Source organism: Acipenser ruthenus, chromosome 44, assembly GCF_902713425.1.
Source record: "Acipenser ruthenus chromosome 44, fAciRut3.2 maternal haplotype, whole genome shotgun sequence".
NCBI lineage: Eukaryota > Metazoa > Chordata > Actinopteri > Acipenseriformes > Acipenseridae > Acipenser > Acipenser ruthenus.
Window position 1 is genome coordinate 9,970,151 of NC_081232.1, and position 20,000 is coordinate 9,990,150.

Genomic DNA, 20,000 nt, shown 5'->3' on the forward strand with positions numbered 1-20,000 from the left:
CACGGACACGCACGCACGTGTACAATGGTATTTAAACTCCCGGTTGTTTTTTGCTTGGTCAGCGGTGTGTTTTCTGCAAGTTTGCAGTGACAAAAAAATAAGTTTGTTTGAACAAAGATTTGGTGCAAAGTTTAAGTCCGCGGGGGTCGCCTGAACAGAACAGAGAAATACCGCTGCAGACAGGCGCAGGAAAAATAAACACAGGCGTCCGCAACAGAGGTAAAGAAGCGATTTAATTAAAGATCTGTATTTATCGACCTGTCGATCGATGTTGAATAATTACCGTTTTTGTAACTGTGTAACGCTGGGAATGTTCTGGGTGCAAAAAATACCTTAACAATGTGATTACGAAGTACTTTTTTAATATGCTAATTTTAATACGTTTAAAATAATAATAATAATAATAATAATAATAATAATAATAATAATAATAATAATAATAATAATAATAATAATAAAAATAAAAATAATAATAATAATAATAATAAAAATAAACTTTTGGCACAAAATAATGTCATATGTTTATAAATTAAAATAAAGAAAATAATATTATTTCCACAGGCCAGCCTGTCTAAAATTAATTAGTAATATTATCTACATATTCTTTACATGGTGCCTCTGTAAATATAATATATAAAACTATGGCTATTGAAACTCAGGGGGGGCTGTCTGAATCATTGCTGGAGCCACAGTCCAGTATAATATATAAAACTATGGCTATTGAAACTCAGGGGGACTGTCTGAATCATTGCAGGAGCCACAGTCCAGTATAATATATAAAAACTATGGCTATTGAAACTCAGGGGGGGCTGTCTGAATCATTGCTGGAGCCACAGTCCAGTATAATATATAAAACTATGGCTATTGAAACTCAGGGGGGCTGTCTGAATCATTGCTGGAGCCACAGTCCAGTATATATATAAAACTATAGCTATTGAAACTCAGGGGGGGCTGTCTGAATCATTGCTGGAGCCACAGTCCAGTATAATATATAAAACTATGGCTATTGAAACTCAGAGGGGCTGTCTGAATCATTGCTGGAGCCACAGTCCAGTATAATATATAAAACTATGGCTATTGAAACTCAGGGGGGGGCTGTCTGAATCATTGCTGGAGCCACAGTCCAGTATAATATATAAAACTATGGGCTATTGAAACTCAGGGGGGCTGTCTGAATCATTGCTGGAGCCACAGTCCAGTATAATATATAAAACTATGGCTATTGAAACTCAGGGGGACTGTCTGAATCATTGCTGGAGCCACAGTCCAGTATAATATATAAAACTATGGCTATTGAAACTCAGGGGGGCTGTCTGAATCATTGCTGGAGCCACAGTCCAGTATAATATATAAAACTATGGCTATTGAAACTCAGGGGGGCTGTCTGAATCATTGCAGGAGCCACAGTCCAGTATAATATATAAAACTATGGCTATTGAAACTCAGGGGGACTGTCTGAATCATTGCAGGAGCCACAGTCCAGTATAATATATAAAACTATGGCTATTGAAACTCAGGGGGGCTGTCTGAATCATTGCTGGAGCCACAGTCCAGTATAATATATAAAACTATGGCTAATTGAAACTCAGGGGGGACTGTCTGAATCATTGCTGGAGCCACAGTCCAGTATAATATATAAAACTATGGCTATTGAAACTCAGGGGGACTGTCTGAATCATTGCAGGAGCCACAGTCCAGTATAATATATAAAACTATGGCTATTGAAACTCAGGGGGGCTGTCTGAATCATTGCAGGAGCCACAGTCCAGTATAATATATAAAACTATGGCTATTGAAACTCAGGGGGGGCTGTCTGAATCATTGCTGGAGCCACAGTCCAGTATAATATATAAAACTATGGCTATTGAAACTCAGGGGGGCTGTCTGAATCATTGCTGGAGTCACAGTCCAGTATAATATATAAAACTAAGGGCTATTGAAACTCAGGGGGGCTGTCTGAATCATTGCTGGAGCCACAGTCCAGTATAATATATAAAACCATGGCTATTGAAACTCAGGGGGGCTGTCTGAATCATTGCTGGAGCCACAGTCCAGTATAATATATAAAACTATGGCTATTGAAACTCAGGGGGGGCTGTCTGAATCATTGCTGGAGCCACAGTCCAGTATAATATATAAAACTATGGCTATTGAAACTCAGGGGGGGCTGTCTGAATCATTGCTGGAGCCACAGTCCAGTATAATATATAAAACTATGGCTATTGAAACTCAGGGGGGGCTTGTCTGAATCATTGCTGGAGCCACAGTCCAGTATAATATATAAAACTATGGCTATTGAAACTCAGGGGGGGCTGTCTGAATCATTGCTGGAGCCACAGTCCAGTATAATATATAAAACTATGGCTATTGAAACTCAGGGGGGGGCTGTCTGAATCATTGCTGGAGCGTTTATTTTACACACTAATGACTTTGCACCAGCGTTGATAGTCTTAGCTATGGTTTAAAATGTACGCATACCTTCAGGGAGGTGTAAGCTGTTCGGAAAATCAAAATATAAGCGGATTTTTAACAGCGTGAGCTTCTCTTTGAAGATGTTTTTCTTCCTAGTTTGTCTTCAGCAAATCCTGCGAGACAGCACACATCTAAGAGGATTAAAACAATAATAATAAACACATTACAAATACATTCCCTCCTATATGATCCTATAGGGATTATTTCAATTTCTGAAAGATTCCTCTAAAATTTCCCGATTTCTTTTCAGCATAGTTATTTATTTTTTATGTAGAATTAAATATTTATTAATCCGTGCAAAGTGCCGTTTCGATTTTTATGAACAGAAAACGTCTCGGAGACCTAGAAATTAATTAATTAACGTTGTGAAAGTTATATTGATTTAATAATTTTGTAAACTTTCCTAAAACGTCGTGTTTTAAATTTCAATGTTTTAATTATTATTATTTTTAAATCCTAACAGATAGATAGTGTAGAAATTTTGTTATTTTTTTATAAATAACACAGCAGGGAAGTGTAAAAGTTTTTAAGATATCAAGCATTCACAAAAAAAAAGGCGCTGATTTTAATTTGAGTCAATTTAACATTCTTAACAAGTCTCATGAAGTTTATATGTTTTTATTTTCGGTGTTTCTTCAGTCGGAGAGTTTCGGTCCTGTATCGCTGTACCCAGCCCTCCTAAAATATCCTCGCTTCTCATTGGCTGCCGAGCAGCGATGACGTCACCGACCTGGTATCAACCGGTCTTCGTCATAAACTAGCAAAGTATTGTCTTAAGTACGTGAGATGCAACTGAAATAAGATTGCTTATAAACAGGGCTTCTGATTTTCGGTTTTAACCGATAAATACCTCTGATACAAAAAGAGAAACATCGCTGGATAGCCAGTAAACACCGAACAATAAAAACTGTGGAAATGGTTCATCAAATTACGTTGACTTTATTATTATTATTATTATTATTATTATTATTTATTTCTTAGCAGACGCCCTTATCCAGGGCGACTTACAATTGTTACAAGATATCACATATTTTTACATACAATTCTCCATTTATGCAGTTGGGTTTTACTGGAGCAATCTAGGTAAAGTACCTTGCTCAAGGGTACATCAGCAGTGTCCCCCCCACCTGGGATTGAACCCACGACCCTCCGGTCAAGAGTCCAGAGCCCTAACCACTGCTCCACACTGCTTACCCTTTTTCGCATTTAAAAAAAAAAAAAAAAACCTACTACAAAAATAATAATAAATGCATTTTACATGCAGGTCAGGTCTCAAGGTTTACCCGTGGAAAAAACTCAGTTTTGCACAGTTTTGAGAGTCACACGGCCGTGCAACGGATTCTCACTTTTGTGCAAAATAAGTTTGCTTGTGAAGCTGTGGAACCCTTCAGCGCTAAATCCAATACAAACTGTCCAAGCGGATTATTTCATTGGGGGGAGGGGGGTTCTGTAATGAGGTGTACCTTACCATTCTATATTCCTGTAGCTGCTACGCTAACTTCCCCCCCCTCCGTTTACTCCAAAGATAGACTCGCCTTGTCGTCTCAAACTGACTGTTGGTCTGCGCGAGCCTTCTGTACACGTCATCACTCGGGCGGAGTCGAAGGAGGAGACGCCTGAGGCAGAAATGGACGTCAATGAGAATTTAATTTATTAAAGTCGCAAAAAATATATAATGTTTTATTTTATGAAGCCAGTGTCGGCGGTTATAAAGACCAGACGCCTTATAGCAACAATTGGAAACTGATAGTATCTCTTTATTTCACCTTATTTTGGTCAAAGTGACGGGGAGCGAGCCCCCAGTTCGTGTTTCTGTAAAATGGCGCTTCTTTGTTTTAATAATAATAATAATAATAATAATAATAATACACATTCAGACGCTAACTGAAGATTTTATTAAAAGTGAAAATCAATTTAAAAAAGTATTTTAAATTCTCAGTATTGTGTGCAGATGTATTCTTTTTGAGTGTTTTACATGTTAATGATACATTCACATTTTTTTTTTTTAGTGTGGGGTGTACCCAGACTATTTTCTTTTGTTTTATTTAATTTATTTCGTCTCCACAGAAGGAGCAAAAGCAGACGGTATTTTCTTATCAGTTTTGATAAGCAGTAGGTGGATATCGTCTGAAAGCATTGAGCACATTTCAAACAATAGCACATGAATAATTCTCCTCTCCCCATCTCTCTCTCTCTCTCTCCCTCTCCCCATCTCTCTCTCCCTCTCCCCCATCTCTCTCTCTCTCTCCCTCTCCCCATCTCTCTCTCCCTCTCCCCCATCTCTCTCTCTCTCCCTCTCCCCATCTCTCTCCCTTCCTCTCTCTCTCCCTTCCCCATCTCTCTCCCTTCCCCTCTCCCCATCTCTCTCTCTCTCCCCCTCTCTCTCTCCCCCTCTCACTCTCCCTCCCTCGCTCTCTCTCCCCATCTCTCTCTCTCCCCATCTCTCTCGCTCCCCCTCTCACTCTCCCTCCCTCGCTCTCTCTCTTCCCCTCTCTCTCTCCCCATCTCTCTCTCCCTCTCCCTCCCTCGCTCTCTCTCTCCCCTCTCCCTCTCCCCATCTCTCTCTCCCTCTCCCTATCTCTCTCTCTCTCTCTTCCCCTCTCCCCCCTCTCTCGCTCTCTCTGTTCCCCTCTCCCTCCCTCCCCACCCCCCCTCTCCCTCCCTCCCCACCCCCTCTCTCTCTCTCTCTCTCTCTCTCTCTCTCTCTCTCCTACACAGAACTGCTTCAAATCCCATTATGATGTCACCGGTCACCCTGAACCTATCGCACCTGCTCCCTCCCACCTCCCTGTCCAGCCTGGCTCGCGATTGGCTGGCAGAGGATGCTGTGAACTTCGACCCCGCGGGGGTGTGCGTGGGAGACAGGGAGCAGACTTTAGCTCTGCTGTGCAAGACTCCTGGCGGAGTGCTCGCTGGTGTCCCCTTTTTCGACGCCGTTTTTAATGAACTGGGGGTGTGCGGTGGACTGGTTTTACCCCGAGGGGACCCAGTTGGGACCGGAACCGGTGACCAGAACCGCCCTGGTCCGGGGCCGGCCCGAAATCTGTTGCTGGGCGAGAGGCCGGCGCTCAACTGCCTGGCCAGAGCCTCAGGGATCGCGACTCGCTGTCGCCTCCTGCTGGCCACGGTTAAGAAGGCAGGCTGGGCTGGGGGTGTGGCCGGGACCAGGAAGACCACCCCTGGCTTCCGATTGGTGGAGAAGTATTCCATGCTAGTGGGGGGCGTGGCCACACACAGGCATGACCTCAGTGGGATGGTGATGCTGAAAGATAATCATGTGTGGGCTTCTGGAAGTATAACACAGGTGAGGGAGGGTTAGGGAGACAAGACTCCTATCGCACAGCAGTGTGATCCAGTCCAGGTTTTACTGCTACCAGCTTGATCAGCCCCCAGTGTGTCTAGCTAACAAGCTCAGCTGTGTCTGATTATTAAACTCCTAGTGAAACCAGGACTGGATCACACTGTTGTGCAGCGGGAGTCTGATTACCAGCCCTGTGATGATGATGATGATGATAATAATAATGCTGGGGTGTCAATTTCTCTGATATCAGTGACGTGTGTGTGTGTGTGTGGGTTTGTTTTGAACCCTCTCCTCTTCCCCCGCCTCCCCAGGCAGTCTCGGACACGCGTCGGGTTTGTGGCTTCTCCTCTAAGATCGAGGTGGAGTGTCGCTCGGAGGAGGAGGGGAGGGAAGCAGCGAGGGCCGGAGCAGAGATAATCATGCTGGATAACTTCACTGCACAGGTAGAGGACAGAGGGAGGGGGAGAGAGGAGGAGCAGGGGTGGAGGGAAGCAGCGAGGGCTCGAGGGGGAGGAGGATGAGGAGGGACGGAAGGAGGGAGGGAGGGGGAACACAAAGGCTCTCGTTTCTTTCAAGATTCGGGTGTGATACTGCAGCCTGTTGCGGCCATCTCCAGGGCAGCAGTGTGGAGTAGTGGTCAGGGCTCTGGACTCTTGACTGGGAGGGTCATGGGTTCAATCCCCGGTCAGGGACACTGCTGCTGTACCCTTGAGCAAGGTACTTTACCTAGATTGCTCCAGTAAAAACCCAACTGTATAAATGGGGAATTGTATGTAAAAATAATGTGATATCTTGTAACAATTGTGAGTCGCCCTGGATAAGGGCGTCTACTAAGAAATAAATAATAATAATAATAATAATAATCTTGGCTCCAACTCTCCCATAGCCTAGACCCGAACCCGTCTCCTGACTCTTCCCCTCCCCTTCCCCCCCCCAGGGCGTCCACGCTGCCGCTGCCTCCCTGAAGCGGGAGTTCCCCTCGGTTCTGATCGAGGTGAGCGGGGGGCTGACGGAGGACAACCTCCCCCTCTTCCTCTCCCCGTCCGTCGACATCGTCTCCCTCGGCTGCATCACCCAGGGCTGCCCCGTCATTGACTTCTCTCTCAAGATCCAGCGTAGCCACGGCAACGGAACCTCCGCCACCAGCCCCGCCCACAGCGACCACTCCGCCTGCAGCAGCAGCAATCCCGCCCCTTCTCTGGACACGCCCACCAGCAGGCGGGACTTTGCTTTCTGACACGCCCCCAACACAAAGCAGAGGCCACGCCCCCTTAACAAAAAAAAAAACTTCACAGAGGCAAAAGGTTTGCATCACCTAGCATTTTAAGATTGAGAGATAAATTCAAATTATAATGAACATAATTTTAGATCTTTTATTTATCATGCAATCAAAAGAACTTGAAAATGATATCCCCGCAAAAAAGGCATAATCGCAGTACAGTAAGTATTTCATGGTAGATTTCAAAATGTCACGTTTTTCCAGTCGGTTTTTCTATTAAGTATCTGGGGAAAACTCCAAAGCGCTGGGTGTGGAATTCAATATGTTAACAAGGGAACATTATTCAGCAGCTTTCATTGGACTCTATGAAGCTGAGGGAGTTCATTCTATATAGAGGGTGTGGAATTCAATATGTTAACAAGGGAACATTATTCAGCAGCTTTCATTGGACTCTATGAAGCTGAGGGAGTTCATTCTATATAGAGGGTGTGGAATTCAATATGTTAACAAGGGAACATTATTCAGCAGCTTTCATTGGACTCTATAAAGCTGAGGGAGTTCATTCTATATAGAGGGTGTGTAATTCAATATGTTAACAAGGGAACATTATTCAGCAGCTTTCATTGGACTCTATGAAGCTGAGGGAGTTCATTCTATATAGAGGGTGTGGAATTCAATATGTTAACAAGGGAACATTATTCAGCAGCTTTCATTGGACTCTATGAAGCTGAGGGAGTTCATTCTATATAGAGGGGGTGGAATTCAATATGTTAACAAGGGAACATTATTCAGCAGCTTTCATTGGACTCTATGAAGCTGAGGGAGTTCATTCTATATAGAGGGGGTGTAATTCAATATGTTAACAAGGGAACATTATTCAGCAGCTTTCACTGGACTCTATGAAGCTGAGGGAGTTCATTCTATATAGAGGGGGTGCAATTCAATATGTTAACAAGGGAACATTATTCAGCAGCTTTCATTGGACTCTATGAAGCTGAGGGAGTTCATTCTATATAGAGGGGGTGGAATTCAATATGTTAACAAGGGAACATTATTCAGCAGCTTTCATTGGACTCTATGAAGCTGAGGGAGTTCATTCTATATAGAGGGGGTGGAATTCAATATGTTAACAAGGGAACATTATTCAGCAGCTTTCACTGGACTCTATGAAGCTGAGGGAGTTCATTCTATATAGAGGGGGTGGAATTCAATATGTTAACAAGGGAACATTATTCAGCAGCTTTCATTGGACTCTATGAAGCTGAGGGAGTTCATTCTATATAGAGGGGGTGGAATTCAATATGTTAACAAGGGAACATTATTCAGCAGCTTTCATTGGACTCTATGAAGCTGAGGGAGTTCATTCTATATGGGGGTGGAATTCAATATGTTAACAAGGGAACATTATTCAGCAGCTTTCACTGGACTCTATGAAGCTGAGGGAGTTCATTCTATATAGAGGGGGTGGAATTCAATATGTTAACAAGGGAACATTATTCAGCAGCTTTCATTGGACTCTATGAAGCTGAGGGAGTTCATTCTATATAGAGGGGGATGCAAAACTTTTGGCCAGAGCTGTTGGTGTTATATTGTGTGAAACTTTCTGTAGACACCTCTGTGTTGGGTAGCTGCTGTAGTTCTGTGCAGGGTTTTATATCAGTGTTATACAGTGCGGTCCTGCCAGCATTGCCCTGGGTACAGCGAGGCTCTGCCCAGCACCCAGCACTGTATAACACTGATATAAAACCCTGCACAGAACTACAGCAGCTACCCAACACAGAGGTGTCTATAGGAAGTTGTAATCTGGTGCGCTGGCATTGCATGCTGGGTGCTGGGCAGAGCCTCGCTGTGCTGTACTGTACCCAGGGCAATGCTGGCTGAATAATTAGTTTAACTAAATGCCTTTCTGTTATACAAAAATACCTGTTTTAGAATTGTTTTGCTTTTTGGAGTGTATTAAAAATGATAAAATCACACCCTCACAAATCAACCAATGGCGTTTGAGGATTTGTCACAATTTCAGCTTGTCATCTATCGCGTGTGCAGTGATGTCATCAGGTGCTTCCGAACACACACACACACCCAAACAGACCATGTCAGCCACTGTTTGGTAAGACTACATTTCCCAGAGTGCTCTCCTGCATTACAGTAGGGGGGGAAAGGTTGCCTTGGCAGCAGAAACTAACTCTGGGCGTTGTAGTCAATGTCAATAAGAGAGATCAAAGAGGTTTCGCAGGTAAGACTACAGCTCCCAGGGTGCTTCACAGCATTGTCAACACCAGAGGATTATGGGATTTGGCGTTTTGTGTGCTGCGTTTTTTCCTAAAGAGAGTTTGAGAAAAAAAAAAAAAAAACACCACACACAAACGACTGATCATATATTATTATTATTATTATTATTATTATTATTATTAATAATAACAAAACAGACACAAGTTTAAATTTGCCACATTTTGGAATGCAATTCTGAACACAAAACAGAGACTGTAAACTTAAACACACAGAAGAAATGAACATCAAAAAAAAATAACAAAAACAAAAACTATATATATATATTTTGTGAAATAGCTGACCTCAATTTGCATCAGTCATCCGGAACAGCAAAAGCATACTCAGAGTTCAAACTAGAGTCAAGCAGACCAGTTCAAACTAGAGTCAAGCAGACCAGCGTTTGGGCTCTAGTGCCTTCATCAGCGTTATTGAAACTAAACTGAGTCAAGCAGACCAGCGTTTGGGCTCTAGTGCCTTCATCAGCGTTACTGAAACTAAACTGAGTCAAGCAGACCAGCGTTTGGGCTCTAGTGCCTTCATCAGCGTTACTGAAACTAAACTGAGTCAAGCAGACCAGCGTTTGGGCTCTAGTGCCTTCATCAGCGTTACTGAAACTAAACTGAGTCAAGCAGACCAGCGTTTGGGCTCTAGTGCCTTCATCAGCGTTACTGAAACTAAACTGAGTCAAGCAGACCAGCGTTTGGGCTCTAGTGCCTTCATCAGCGTTACTGAAACTAAACTGAGTCAAGCAGACCTGCGTTTGGGCTCTAGTGCCTTCATCAGCGTTATTGAAACTAAACTGAATCAAGCAGACCAGCGTTTGGGCTCTAGTGCCTTCATCAGCGTGATTGAAACTAAACTGAGTCAAGCAGACCAGCGTTTCGGGCTCTAGTGCCTTCATCGCTTGTAACACCTGTAAGTCTTCTTGGATAAATATATATAATACCTAGTCTACTGCTCGATTTGCTAACAAACACACAAAAAAAGTCGCGTTTGTAATGGCAAAGCAACAGCTGTTATGTTAGAATTTCTCTTCATAAAAAAAAAAAAAAAAAAAAAACCAACAGCGAACAACAAGTGCAGAAGAGAGAAAACGATCCAGGAGGAAGAGATTCAATCATGAACAAATAATTTACAAGACTTTCTTTTTTTTTTTTAAATATTACTTAGACATACATATACCATCTTTAAAAAAAAAAAAAAAGAAAGTAAATTTAGTTTTTTGCCTGTTCAATATCCTGACAAGACTCTCAATAGCTGAAGCCAGGCATAATTTGACCATAGGAGGAGGAGGAGGAGGAGGAAGAGGAGGAGGAGGGGGGGGTGCAGCTGTAATTTCTGCCCCCCCCCGTCCCAAACAGTGGTGGTGTCTAGATTTACTCAAGACGGTTTCATATAGAAGGGGGTGGGCGGCATTTTAATTGTTGCACGTTACTGCCCCCCTTGTGGTCATTTCTAGAACTGCGCTTCAGGCAGTCCGCTCTTTTATCAGCGTTGAAAAAGACGGTTATTTAGTGTCTAATAATAAGCAGGAAGCACACCATGCTAGTCATGCACGAGCACGATAAAAACACTGCAGTCCACAGTGCTGGACCAACCCGTTACTGGGTCGTCCGGACGGATCTCTCCGCAGAAACCAGGGGGCTGACAGTCGATCGGGCTGATTTCACCCCTTCAGAGTGAATTCAGAAACAGCTGCTCGGGTTTGTGTGGGTCGCTGTTCTCCGCAGAGTCTGAAGAAAAAGCAGCGACCCACACAAACCCAAGCAGCTGTTTCTGAATTCACTCTGAACGGGTGAAATCAGCCCGATTTTGACACCAGCCACCCTCGTCTGGTTGTCAGCACCCGGAGAGACCCGTCCGGACGACCCAGGAACCGTTTCTACACCAGAATACAATATGAAACAGGAAGGGGGGTAAAGAAACGTTAGGAAAATGTAGCTGGTCTGAAAAATTACTTTAAACTTTCTTGAGATAAAGTCGCGAAGTTTTTGCTTCTGAAGTCTGCAGACTTTGTAGTTTTTTTTGGCCTTTTTTTTAAATATATTATTGTTATTAAATTTTTTTAAACATCACAAAAACTTTTTTTTTTTTTTTTTGTACGGTTAACCATTTATTTATTTTTAAAATCAGAACACTTCTCTCAAGCTATAAAGTGCTAAAAACCAGTATAATGTATGCTTTCATGCACAAGACAATGGATTTTAAAGGTGGTCAGCGCTCCTTTAAAGGGAGGGGCCGGTGATCATGTTAATAAAGCTAATAAGAGGTGAGAGAATGGATTTTAAAGATGGTCAGCGCTCCTTTAAAGGGAGGGGTCAGTGATCATGTTAATAAAGCTAATAAGAGGTGAGAGAATGGATTTTAAAGATGGTCAGCGCTCCTTTAAAGGGAGGGGCCAGTGATCCTGTTAATAAAGCTAAACCATTCTCTCACCTCTTATTAGCTTTTTTAACAGGATCACTGGCCCCTCCCTTTAAAGGAGCACTGACCATCTTCCTCTGCTGTAGGTCAAATTAATCCAGATGTTTCCTAGTCTTAGTTAGCACCCCTTTTTTCAGGGGGGGGGGGGGTAGTTATAATATTTACTGGTGGCAATAGCAAGACATTGGATTTTAAAAAAAGACTCTTAAAAAAAAATAAAGGGTGTGTCGAGTAAACACTGCTAAAGGTTTGTCCTTTCTAAGAAGCTCTGACCTCAGTTCCTTTCAAATACTTAAGATTTAGAAGCATATTCAATAAGAAAATAAGAGAAACACAGAATGTTAGCATTGAATTTAATAAGGGAGTTAATAAGGGCTGCTCTGAAACTCACAGTTCTATACCACCCAATCACAAATGCAGAGAAAAACAAAACAAACAACGCTGTCCTTCCCTCGCCTTTACAAACCGAGGACCGCTCAACGACGGTCAAACTTCCACGGCGATCGGAAACTCTTAACCCTCTGACCCTTCACCCCCTGCCCCCCACCCCGGAGATTAACTGCCGTTGATCTGGACTCGTTGTAAAGGTGAAGGAAGGACTTTTTAAAAACACGTTGTTGGTGATCGGATTTATTTGATACCCAGCCAGGAATAAAATACTTCTTAAAGGCGATCAGGAGGGAGAGTTTCAGCGATGCCCCTTGAGTTGTCTCATTTTTAAATACTGCACAGAAAAATATGCCCCCCCTACCCCCCTACCCCCCTACCCCCCCTTCCCAAAAGTCTTTCATGCTTCATTTGTTGTTGTTTTTTTTCGGAGTGAAAATCATGGAAGACAAGACAGTGAAAAAAAAAAGAAAGTCACTATATCTATTTATTTTTTTTTGTTGATATATATTCCAGTTATCGTTGTTTTTTAATATTCCTTGCGTGTTTTTTTTTTAAATTTTTTTATACGGTTTCCAACCCTTTGCGTAAACCACTGCGGCATGATTTCCAGTTTGCTCCCAGTTCGGATTTCCAGTTCTCTTCAGTTCAAACCAGTTCAGGAATATCTGAAAGTGTCTGTTTCTTATTATTATTATTTTTTTTTTAAATCAATAATTATGTTGCAGTTACGTTGTGGGTGGCAATTTACAAGTTTAATTTGATTCAGGCATTCTATGTAGCCGCATACATCTAAATGGGGGCGGGGGAGGAGGGGTCCTGCGTCTGCCATATTGAAAACTGCACACACACACACACACACACATTTATTTAGTTATTAATTTATTTTAAATATATATATATATAATTTTTTAATAAATGTATGACTTTTTTTTCGGTTGTGCTACTGTTGAGGAGAGAAAGAAAAGTCACTTTGTCGTTTCAAGCTGTGTGCTTTCATTTCTTTCAATATGGCAGGTGTTTGTCCTAAAATACTTGTCTAAAGACCCCATTAATACTACACATTTCTGTTCGGGCGTTCTAGCAGGGCACCTAAAAACACACGCCCTAAGGGGTCCTTCTGTGGAATGATGAGCTATGTACAAAAAACAAAACTAAAAACTAAAACAATAGGTTAGTTAGTTGGTCTCAAAAAATCAAAGTTTTAAGTTAGGTGTTGCCAACGGCGATTGGCCGTTGCCAAGCAACTGGCAAAAGGTCGGAGGTCGAGAGAGACAGAGAGAGACCCCAATTTAGCAACGTGGACCCCATTACAAGCCCAAGGAAGAAAGCATTTTTAAAATTAGCAAACTGCACCCAAGTGCCGGCCATTGTGGCTCTAGCTGCACCATAGGCTGCCATGCAACCCACGGTCTACGACAGGAGCCAAAATGGCGCCGGTTTCACAGCCTCTGAGACCATAAAGAACGGCTAACGCAGAGCAGAGCAAGAGATGAAACTGGATCCCGTTTGTCAGCCATTGTGGCTCTAGCTGCACCATTGATTCTCATACAAGTTACAGTCCGTGCTGGGACGGCAGTTTCACCTTTTTAATCTGGCTTGCTGCTCCCTCCTGTCTCTCTCTCTCTCTCTCACTCTCACCCTGCCTCAGAAATAGGTGTCCTGCATCGTGCCCGCGCCGCTCTGCTTACTACTTGCAGCCGGGGGTCCTTCGGAAGAGGGATCGGCTGTGGCGGCTTGGGGTCCTTTCTCTGGGCCGTCCTTGGAGCCGCCCGCTTGGGCTTGGGCTCCGTTTTCTATCTTCTCCCCTCCCTTCCCCCCTCCTCCTCCTTCTTCCTCCTTCCCCTCCTTCCTCTTCCCTTGCTTCCTCTTCTCTTTGGCCTCCTCCCTGGCCCTCTCCTTGGCCTGCCTCTTCTCCCTCTCCTTATCCAGCCTCTCCCTCTCCTTCTGCTGCTTCTCCTTCTCTTTCGCCTCCTTGGCTCTCTCCTTCTCTCTCTTGTGTTCCTCCTTGGCTTTCTTGGCGGAGGGGAGGGCGGGAGCGATGGGGGGGGGGGGCGCCGCTGGCCAGGGGGGAGTTGTTAGCCGTCGGGGAGGGCAGGGAGGGTCTCAGCCCTTCGGAGACCACCTGGGGGCTGGGGGGGGGCTTTTTGGAAGACTGGGGGGGCGCGGAGGCAGATGACGAAACCACCAGACTGCTGACGGAGTGAGATGGGGAGACGGTTCCTCTCTGTGGCTGCAGCGGCTGCTGCTGCTTCGGACGGTCTTCTTTGGACCTGCGCAGTCCGGGCAGGCTCAGCAGGCTGGCGCTGGCCCTCAGGAGCCCGCCCCCGCCCCCGCCCCCGCCCCCTCCCCCTCGCTGCCGTTCCTCCTGGATGGCACGGGTCCCGTGCAGCCTGCGGGAGTGCTTGTGCTGCAGCTCCCCTCGCGACTGTCGCCACTTCTTGAGCTGGATGGAGTTCTCGCGCTCGATCAGGGACTCTGTGACGGGGAGAGAGATGACCTGGAGGGGGGGAGGAGAGAAGGAGCGAAGGGAGAAAGAGGGGGGAGAGAGGAGAAAAAGGCAATTCAATTAAAATTGAAGTGAAAATCTCCGTTTTCAATATTCCCCCCTTTTTTTTTCTGTTACGTGAATGCTCAGATAGTGAAATAAAAAAAAGCGTGTTTGTGTGTGGGGGCTCTGCTTGTATAATATAAAGCAGAAATATCTATCTATCTATATATATGTTGGAGTGGATTTCATAACCTCCTCCAGTAGCGGTGTGTGTGTCTCTCTCTCTCTCTCTCTCTCTCTCTCTCTCTCTCTCTCTCTCTCTCTCTCTCTCTCTCTCTCTCTCTCTCTCTCTCTCTCTCTCTCTCTCTCTCTCTCTCACCTCCTGCACCAGTGTCTCCTGTCTCATGTATTCTCTCTCCCTCCCTCCCTCCCTCCCTCACCTCCTGCACCAGTGTCTCCTCATGTATTCTCTCTCTCTCTCTCTCTCTCTCTCTCTCTCTCTCTCTCTCTCTCAATCACCTCCTGCACCAGTATCTCCTCTCTCATGTACTCTGGTGGGATACTCCTCAGTTTCTCCATGGTCTCGTACATGCCCTGACAGTCTCTCAGCTTGTCCATGGACCCCAGGATCTGACGCAGCAGCACCAGTCCCACACGGAAGATAATCTTCACCCCTGAGAGGGAGGGAGGGAGGGAGGGAGAGTTAGGGAGAAAGGGACACACTGATAGAAGATAGAGATGAGAGTTAGGAAGAGATAAACAGAGAGAAGAGATGGACAGACAGACAGAGAGATGGACAAGAGAGAGAGAGAGAGCTTCTCATCCTCACAGAACAACATGTCCCAGACTCTGAGCACGCAGGCCCAGGGCAGAGAGAGAGAGAGAGAGAGAGTGTGAGAGAGAGAGAGAGAGAGAGAGACAATAATACATACAGACAGACAGACAGAGACCGACAGACAGACAGACGGCCTCTCACCTTCACAGAAGAACATGTCCCAGACTCGGAGCACGCAGGCCCAGGGCAGGGTCCTGGAGAAGACGCACATGAACCACTCCGTCATGTACAGAATGGGGTCAATCTTGAACTTGCGAAGGTGTCGATATGCCATGGGGGAGACCTTCTTCAGCAAGGAGAAGAATATCTCTCCGTCCAGCTGGATCGCTTCCTGAACGCAGGGCCAAGCAAACAAAGGGAGGTCTTGAAACTCACATGTACAGCTTTTCTAGTTGGGTAGAGCGGGCTGCATGAAACTGAACCCTGCGTCGGCCATCTTGGCTCTAAGTAGCCCATTGACTTGAACTGGGTGCTGATTACGTATCAGAGCCACAATGGCGTCAGTTTCCTCATCGTCTGCTGTTATTATTATTATTATTATTATTATTATTATTATTATTATTATTATTATTTATTTCTTAGCAGACGCCCTTATCCAGGGCGACTTACGATTGTTACAAGATATCACATTATTTTTACATACAATTCCCCATTTATACAGTTGGGTTTTTACTGGAGCAATCTAGGTAAAGTACCTTGCTCAAGGGTACAGCAGCAGTGTCCCCCCCCACCTGGGATTGAACCCACGACCCTCCGGTCAAGAGTCCAGAGCCCTGACCACTACTGCCCCTAACAAACTCAAGGATGGAGGATAGAGTTGCTATGGGAAACAGCGGCTTGGGTTTGTGAGGATCGCTGCTTTTGATTCAGACTCACACACAGCAGGCAAGGAGGTTACTGACGCCATGGTGGCTCTGACCCGGAGTCGGCAGCCAGCTCGAGTCAATGGGCTACTTGGAGCCAAGATGGCCGACTCAGGGTCCAGTTTCATACTCCAGCTGGCTCTACAGCACTGGCTAAAAGTTTTGCATGAGCTAGAATTTTTGGATTGAAACATCATAATAAATAAATAAATATTATATTATATTATATATGAATATAATTTAGATATTTTTATTTAACACCATGTAATCAAAGAAACTACAAAATCACATCACTATAAAAAATAAAAAAATAGTCTGCCGGAAGCCATAATCGCAGTACAGTAAGTATTTCATGTTAGATTTCAAAATGTCACGTTTTTCCAGTCAGTTTTTCTATAAGTATCTGGGAAAACTCCAAAGCGCTGGGTGTGGAATTCAATATGTTAACAAGGGAACATTATTCAGCAGCTTTCATTGGACTCTATGAAGCTGAGGGAGTTCATTCTATATAGAGGGTGTGTAATTCAATATGTTAACAAGGGAACATTATTCAGCAGCTTTCATTGGACTCTATGAAGCTGAGGGAGTTCATTCTATATAGAGGGTGTGTAATTCAATATGTTAACAAGGGAACATTATTCAGCAGCTTTCATTGGACTCTATGAAGCTGAGGGCGTTCATTCTATATAGAGGGGGTGGAATTCAATATGTTAACAAGGGAACATTATTCAGCAGCTTTCATTGGACTCTATGAAGCTGAGGGAGTTCATTCTATATAGAGGGGGTGGAATTCAATATGTTAACAAGGGAACATTATTCAGCAGCTTTCACTGGACTCTATGAAGCTGAGGGAGTTCATTCTATATAGAGGGGGTGGAATTCAATATGTTAACAAGGGAACATTATTCAGCAGCTTTCATTGGACTCTGTGAAGCTGAGGGAGTTCATTCTATATAGAGGGTGTGGAATTCAATATGTTAACAAGGGAACATTATTCAGCAGCTTTCATTGGACTCTATGAAGCTGAGGGAGTTCATTCTATATAGAGGGGGTCTACACAAACACAAAACTGTGACCATGCACAATATTGTACACATGAATATACATTTTTATATTAGTCAGACAGACTTACCAATCCAGCACTGTAATATCCCGGAAGATATTTCTCACAGACCTGTACTAGGCACCAGAAAGCTTGCTGTGTGGAACAAACAAACACAAAAACACATTTACAACTTCATAACCAGGTAAAGACCACAGCACAGCTCGCTGTAGTTAAATAACTACACCTCCCAGCATCCCTCACCATTGCCGCGGGGGCAGAGGCATGCTGGGAGCTGTAGTCCCAACCAGGGCTGTACCGATTCACTGTGTCTCGATGAATCGCGATGCTTTCTTTACATGATGTATAGTAATAGAGGTCTGTACCGTTTGTGCTACAAAACCACAGCGTAAAGAACTACAGCTCTCTCGCTCCCCAGATTCCCCCAGCTCTCTCTCTCCCCAGATTCCCCCAGCTCTCTCACTCCCCAGATTCCCCCAGCTCTCTCTCTCCCCAGATTCCCCCAGCTCTCTCACGACCCCCAGCTCTCTCTCTCCCCAGATTCCCCCAGCTCTCTCCCCAGATTCCCCCAGCTCTCTCCCGACACCCAGATCTCTCCCTCCCCAGATCTCTCCCGACTCCCAGCTCTCTCCTGACCCTCAGCTCTCTCACTCCCTAGATTCCCCCAGCTCTCTCCCGACTCCCAGCTCTCTCACTCCCTAGATTCCCCCAGCTCTCTCCCGACTCCCAGCTCTCTCCCGACTCCCAGCTCTCTCGCTCCCCAGATTCCCCCAGCTCTCTCCCAACCCCCAGCTCTCTCACTCCCCAGATTCCCCCAGATCTCACCCGACTCCCAGCTCTCTCCTGACCCTCAGCTCTCTCACTCCCTAGATTCCCCCAGCTCTCTCCCGACTCCCAGCTCTCTCCCTCCCCAGATTCCCCCAGCTCCCTCGCTCCCCAGATTCCCCCAGCTCTCTCCCAACCCCCAGCTCTCTCACTCCCCAGATTCCCCCAGCTCTCTCCCAACCCCCAGCTCTCTCACTCCCCAGATTCCCCCAGCTCTCTCCCAACCCCCAGCTCTCTCACTCCCCAGATTCTCCCAGCTCTCTCCCGACCCCCAGCTCTCTCCCTCCCCAGATTCTCCCAGCTCTCTCCCGACCCCCAGCTCCCCCTCTCCCATCACTCACCTCTGCAGGCATATGCATGAGTAGGACAGCAGCGACTGGAGCCTGTGCTTGGCAGTATCCTTCCTCAGGTCGGTACACGGTGTAGGCTTTGAGAATGCGATACAAGTCCTGCTGGCTGCAGGAAACACACACACACACACAAAAACACTTTTTACAAGTTGTTTCAGAGAATTAAAAGCACAAAGCGGTCTAGCATTTTCACAAACATGTTGTTTCTGTATCGCAGATTACTGAGCGGAAACTGAAAATACATACATATTTTTTTGCATCCCCCTCTATATATAGAATTAACTAATTTAGCTTCAAAATTTTATCCAAAGCGACTTGCAGAGACTAGGGGGGTGAACTCTGCATCATCAACAACTGCTGCTGCTGCTGCGGAGTCACTTCCAATAGGAGCTCGTTTGTTTGACGTCTCATCCGAAGGACGGAGCACAAGGAGGTGAAGTGACTTGCTCAGGGTCACACGCACGCACACGCACGCACACACACACACAGGGAGTCAGTGGCTGAGCCGGGATTTGAACCTCCTGGTATCAAGACCCCTTTTTCTTTAGCCACCTGGCCCAGCGAACCTCCTTAATTTTTTTGAATTTATTCATAAAAACTGCATTACAGTTTTAAAACAACATGCATACGATTTTATGATAATATAAGCATATTCTCAAATATCTAAACTTTATAACTGTCATAGCTGTAGAAATCTGAACCCACAACCCCAAAACAGCGTTAAAAATGACATTGGGGTTCGAGTCCAGGCTATTCCACAGATCCCAGGGGCGGCGCTCAATTGGCCGAGCATCCCCTGGGGGGGAGGGAGGGTTAGGTCAGCCAGGGTGTCCTCGGCTCACCAGCGCCCCCTGTAGTCTGGCCGGGCGCCTGCGGGCTTGCCTGTAAGCTGCCCCAGAGCTGCGTTGTCCTCCGACGCTGTAGCTCTGAGGCGGCTGCACGGTGAGTCTGCAGCGTGTAAAGAAGCGGGCGGCTGACGGCACACGCTTCGGAGGACAGCGTGCGTTCATCTTCACCCCTCCCGAGTCAGCGCAGGGGTGGTAGCGGTGAGCTGAGCCTAAAAATAATTTGGCATTTCAAATTGGGGAGAAAATAATAAAAAACTAATTGGCAACGACTAAAATTTAAAAAAAAAAAAAGAAAAAAAATGACATTGCTTTAGTTATTTATTTAAAATGTTCATGCTATTATTTTTTTCATGTAGATGTGTTTAAAATAGTTCCCGAAAAAAAAAAAAAGTACGACTCTCTCAGTGTGACAAACGGAGCCTTTTTTTTTAAATGGACTGCAGCCCTATAAATACATTAGTGTTTGTGTTTCCTGTGGATCTGTAGTGTTGAAAACGAACACATCCTTGCGCCTGTGGCTCTCAGTGAGTCAGTCTCGCCTGCTACATATTTGGGTTTGTTTTTTTGGGAGGGGAGGGGGGGGGGGGGTTAGCGTGACTGTCCAGACAGCTGTGGTCCCCCCTTCTAGATTTCGTTTTTTAAAAGATGGTT

At 45.0% G+C, this 20,000-nt stretch overlaps 1 protein-coding gene and 1 pseudogene across 1 annotated transcript; one reads left to right on the forward strand and one right to left on the reverse strand.

The window, feature by feature from the left end:
- The first annotated feature begins 50 nt into the window (after positions 1–50).
- LOC117399084 (nicotinate-nucleotide pyrophosphorylase [carboxylating]-like) lies at positions 51–8,982 on the forward strand. The gene is given in 6 exon segments (XM_034914551.2): positions 51–219; positions 5,191–5,422; positions 5,424–5,496; positions 5,499–5,776; positions 6,085–6,216; positions 6,711–8,982. Coding segments are annotated over 5 exon segments (996 nt in total). The 5' UTR covers positions 51–219; positions 5,191–5,209; the 3' UTR covers positions 7,011–8,982.
- A 3,490-nt stretch (positions 8,983–12,472) lies between these two features.
- Positions 12,473–20,000, reverse strand: part of LOC117399082 (TBC1 domain family member 10A-like) — a 23,149-nt pseudogene continuing 15,621 nt past the window's right edge.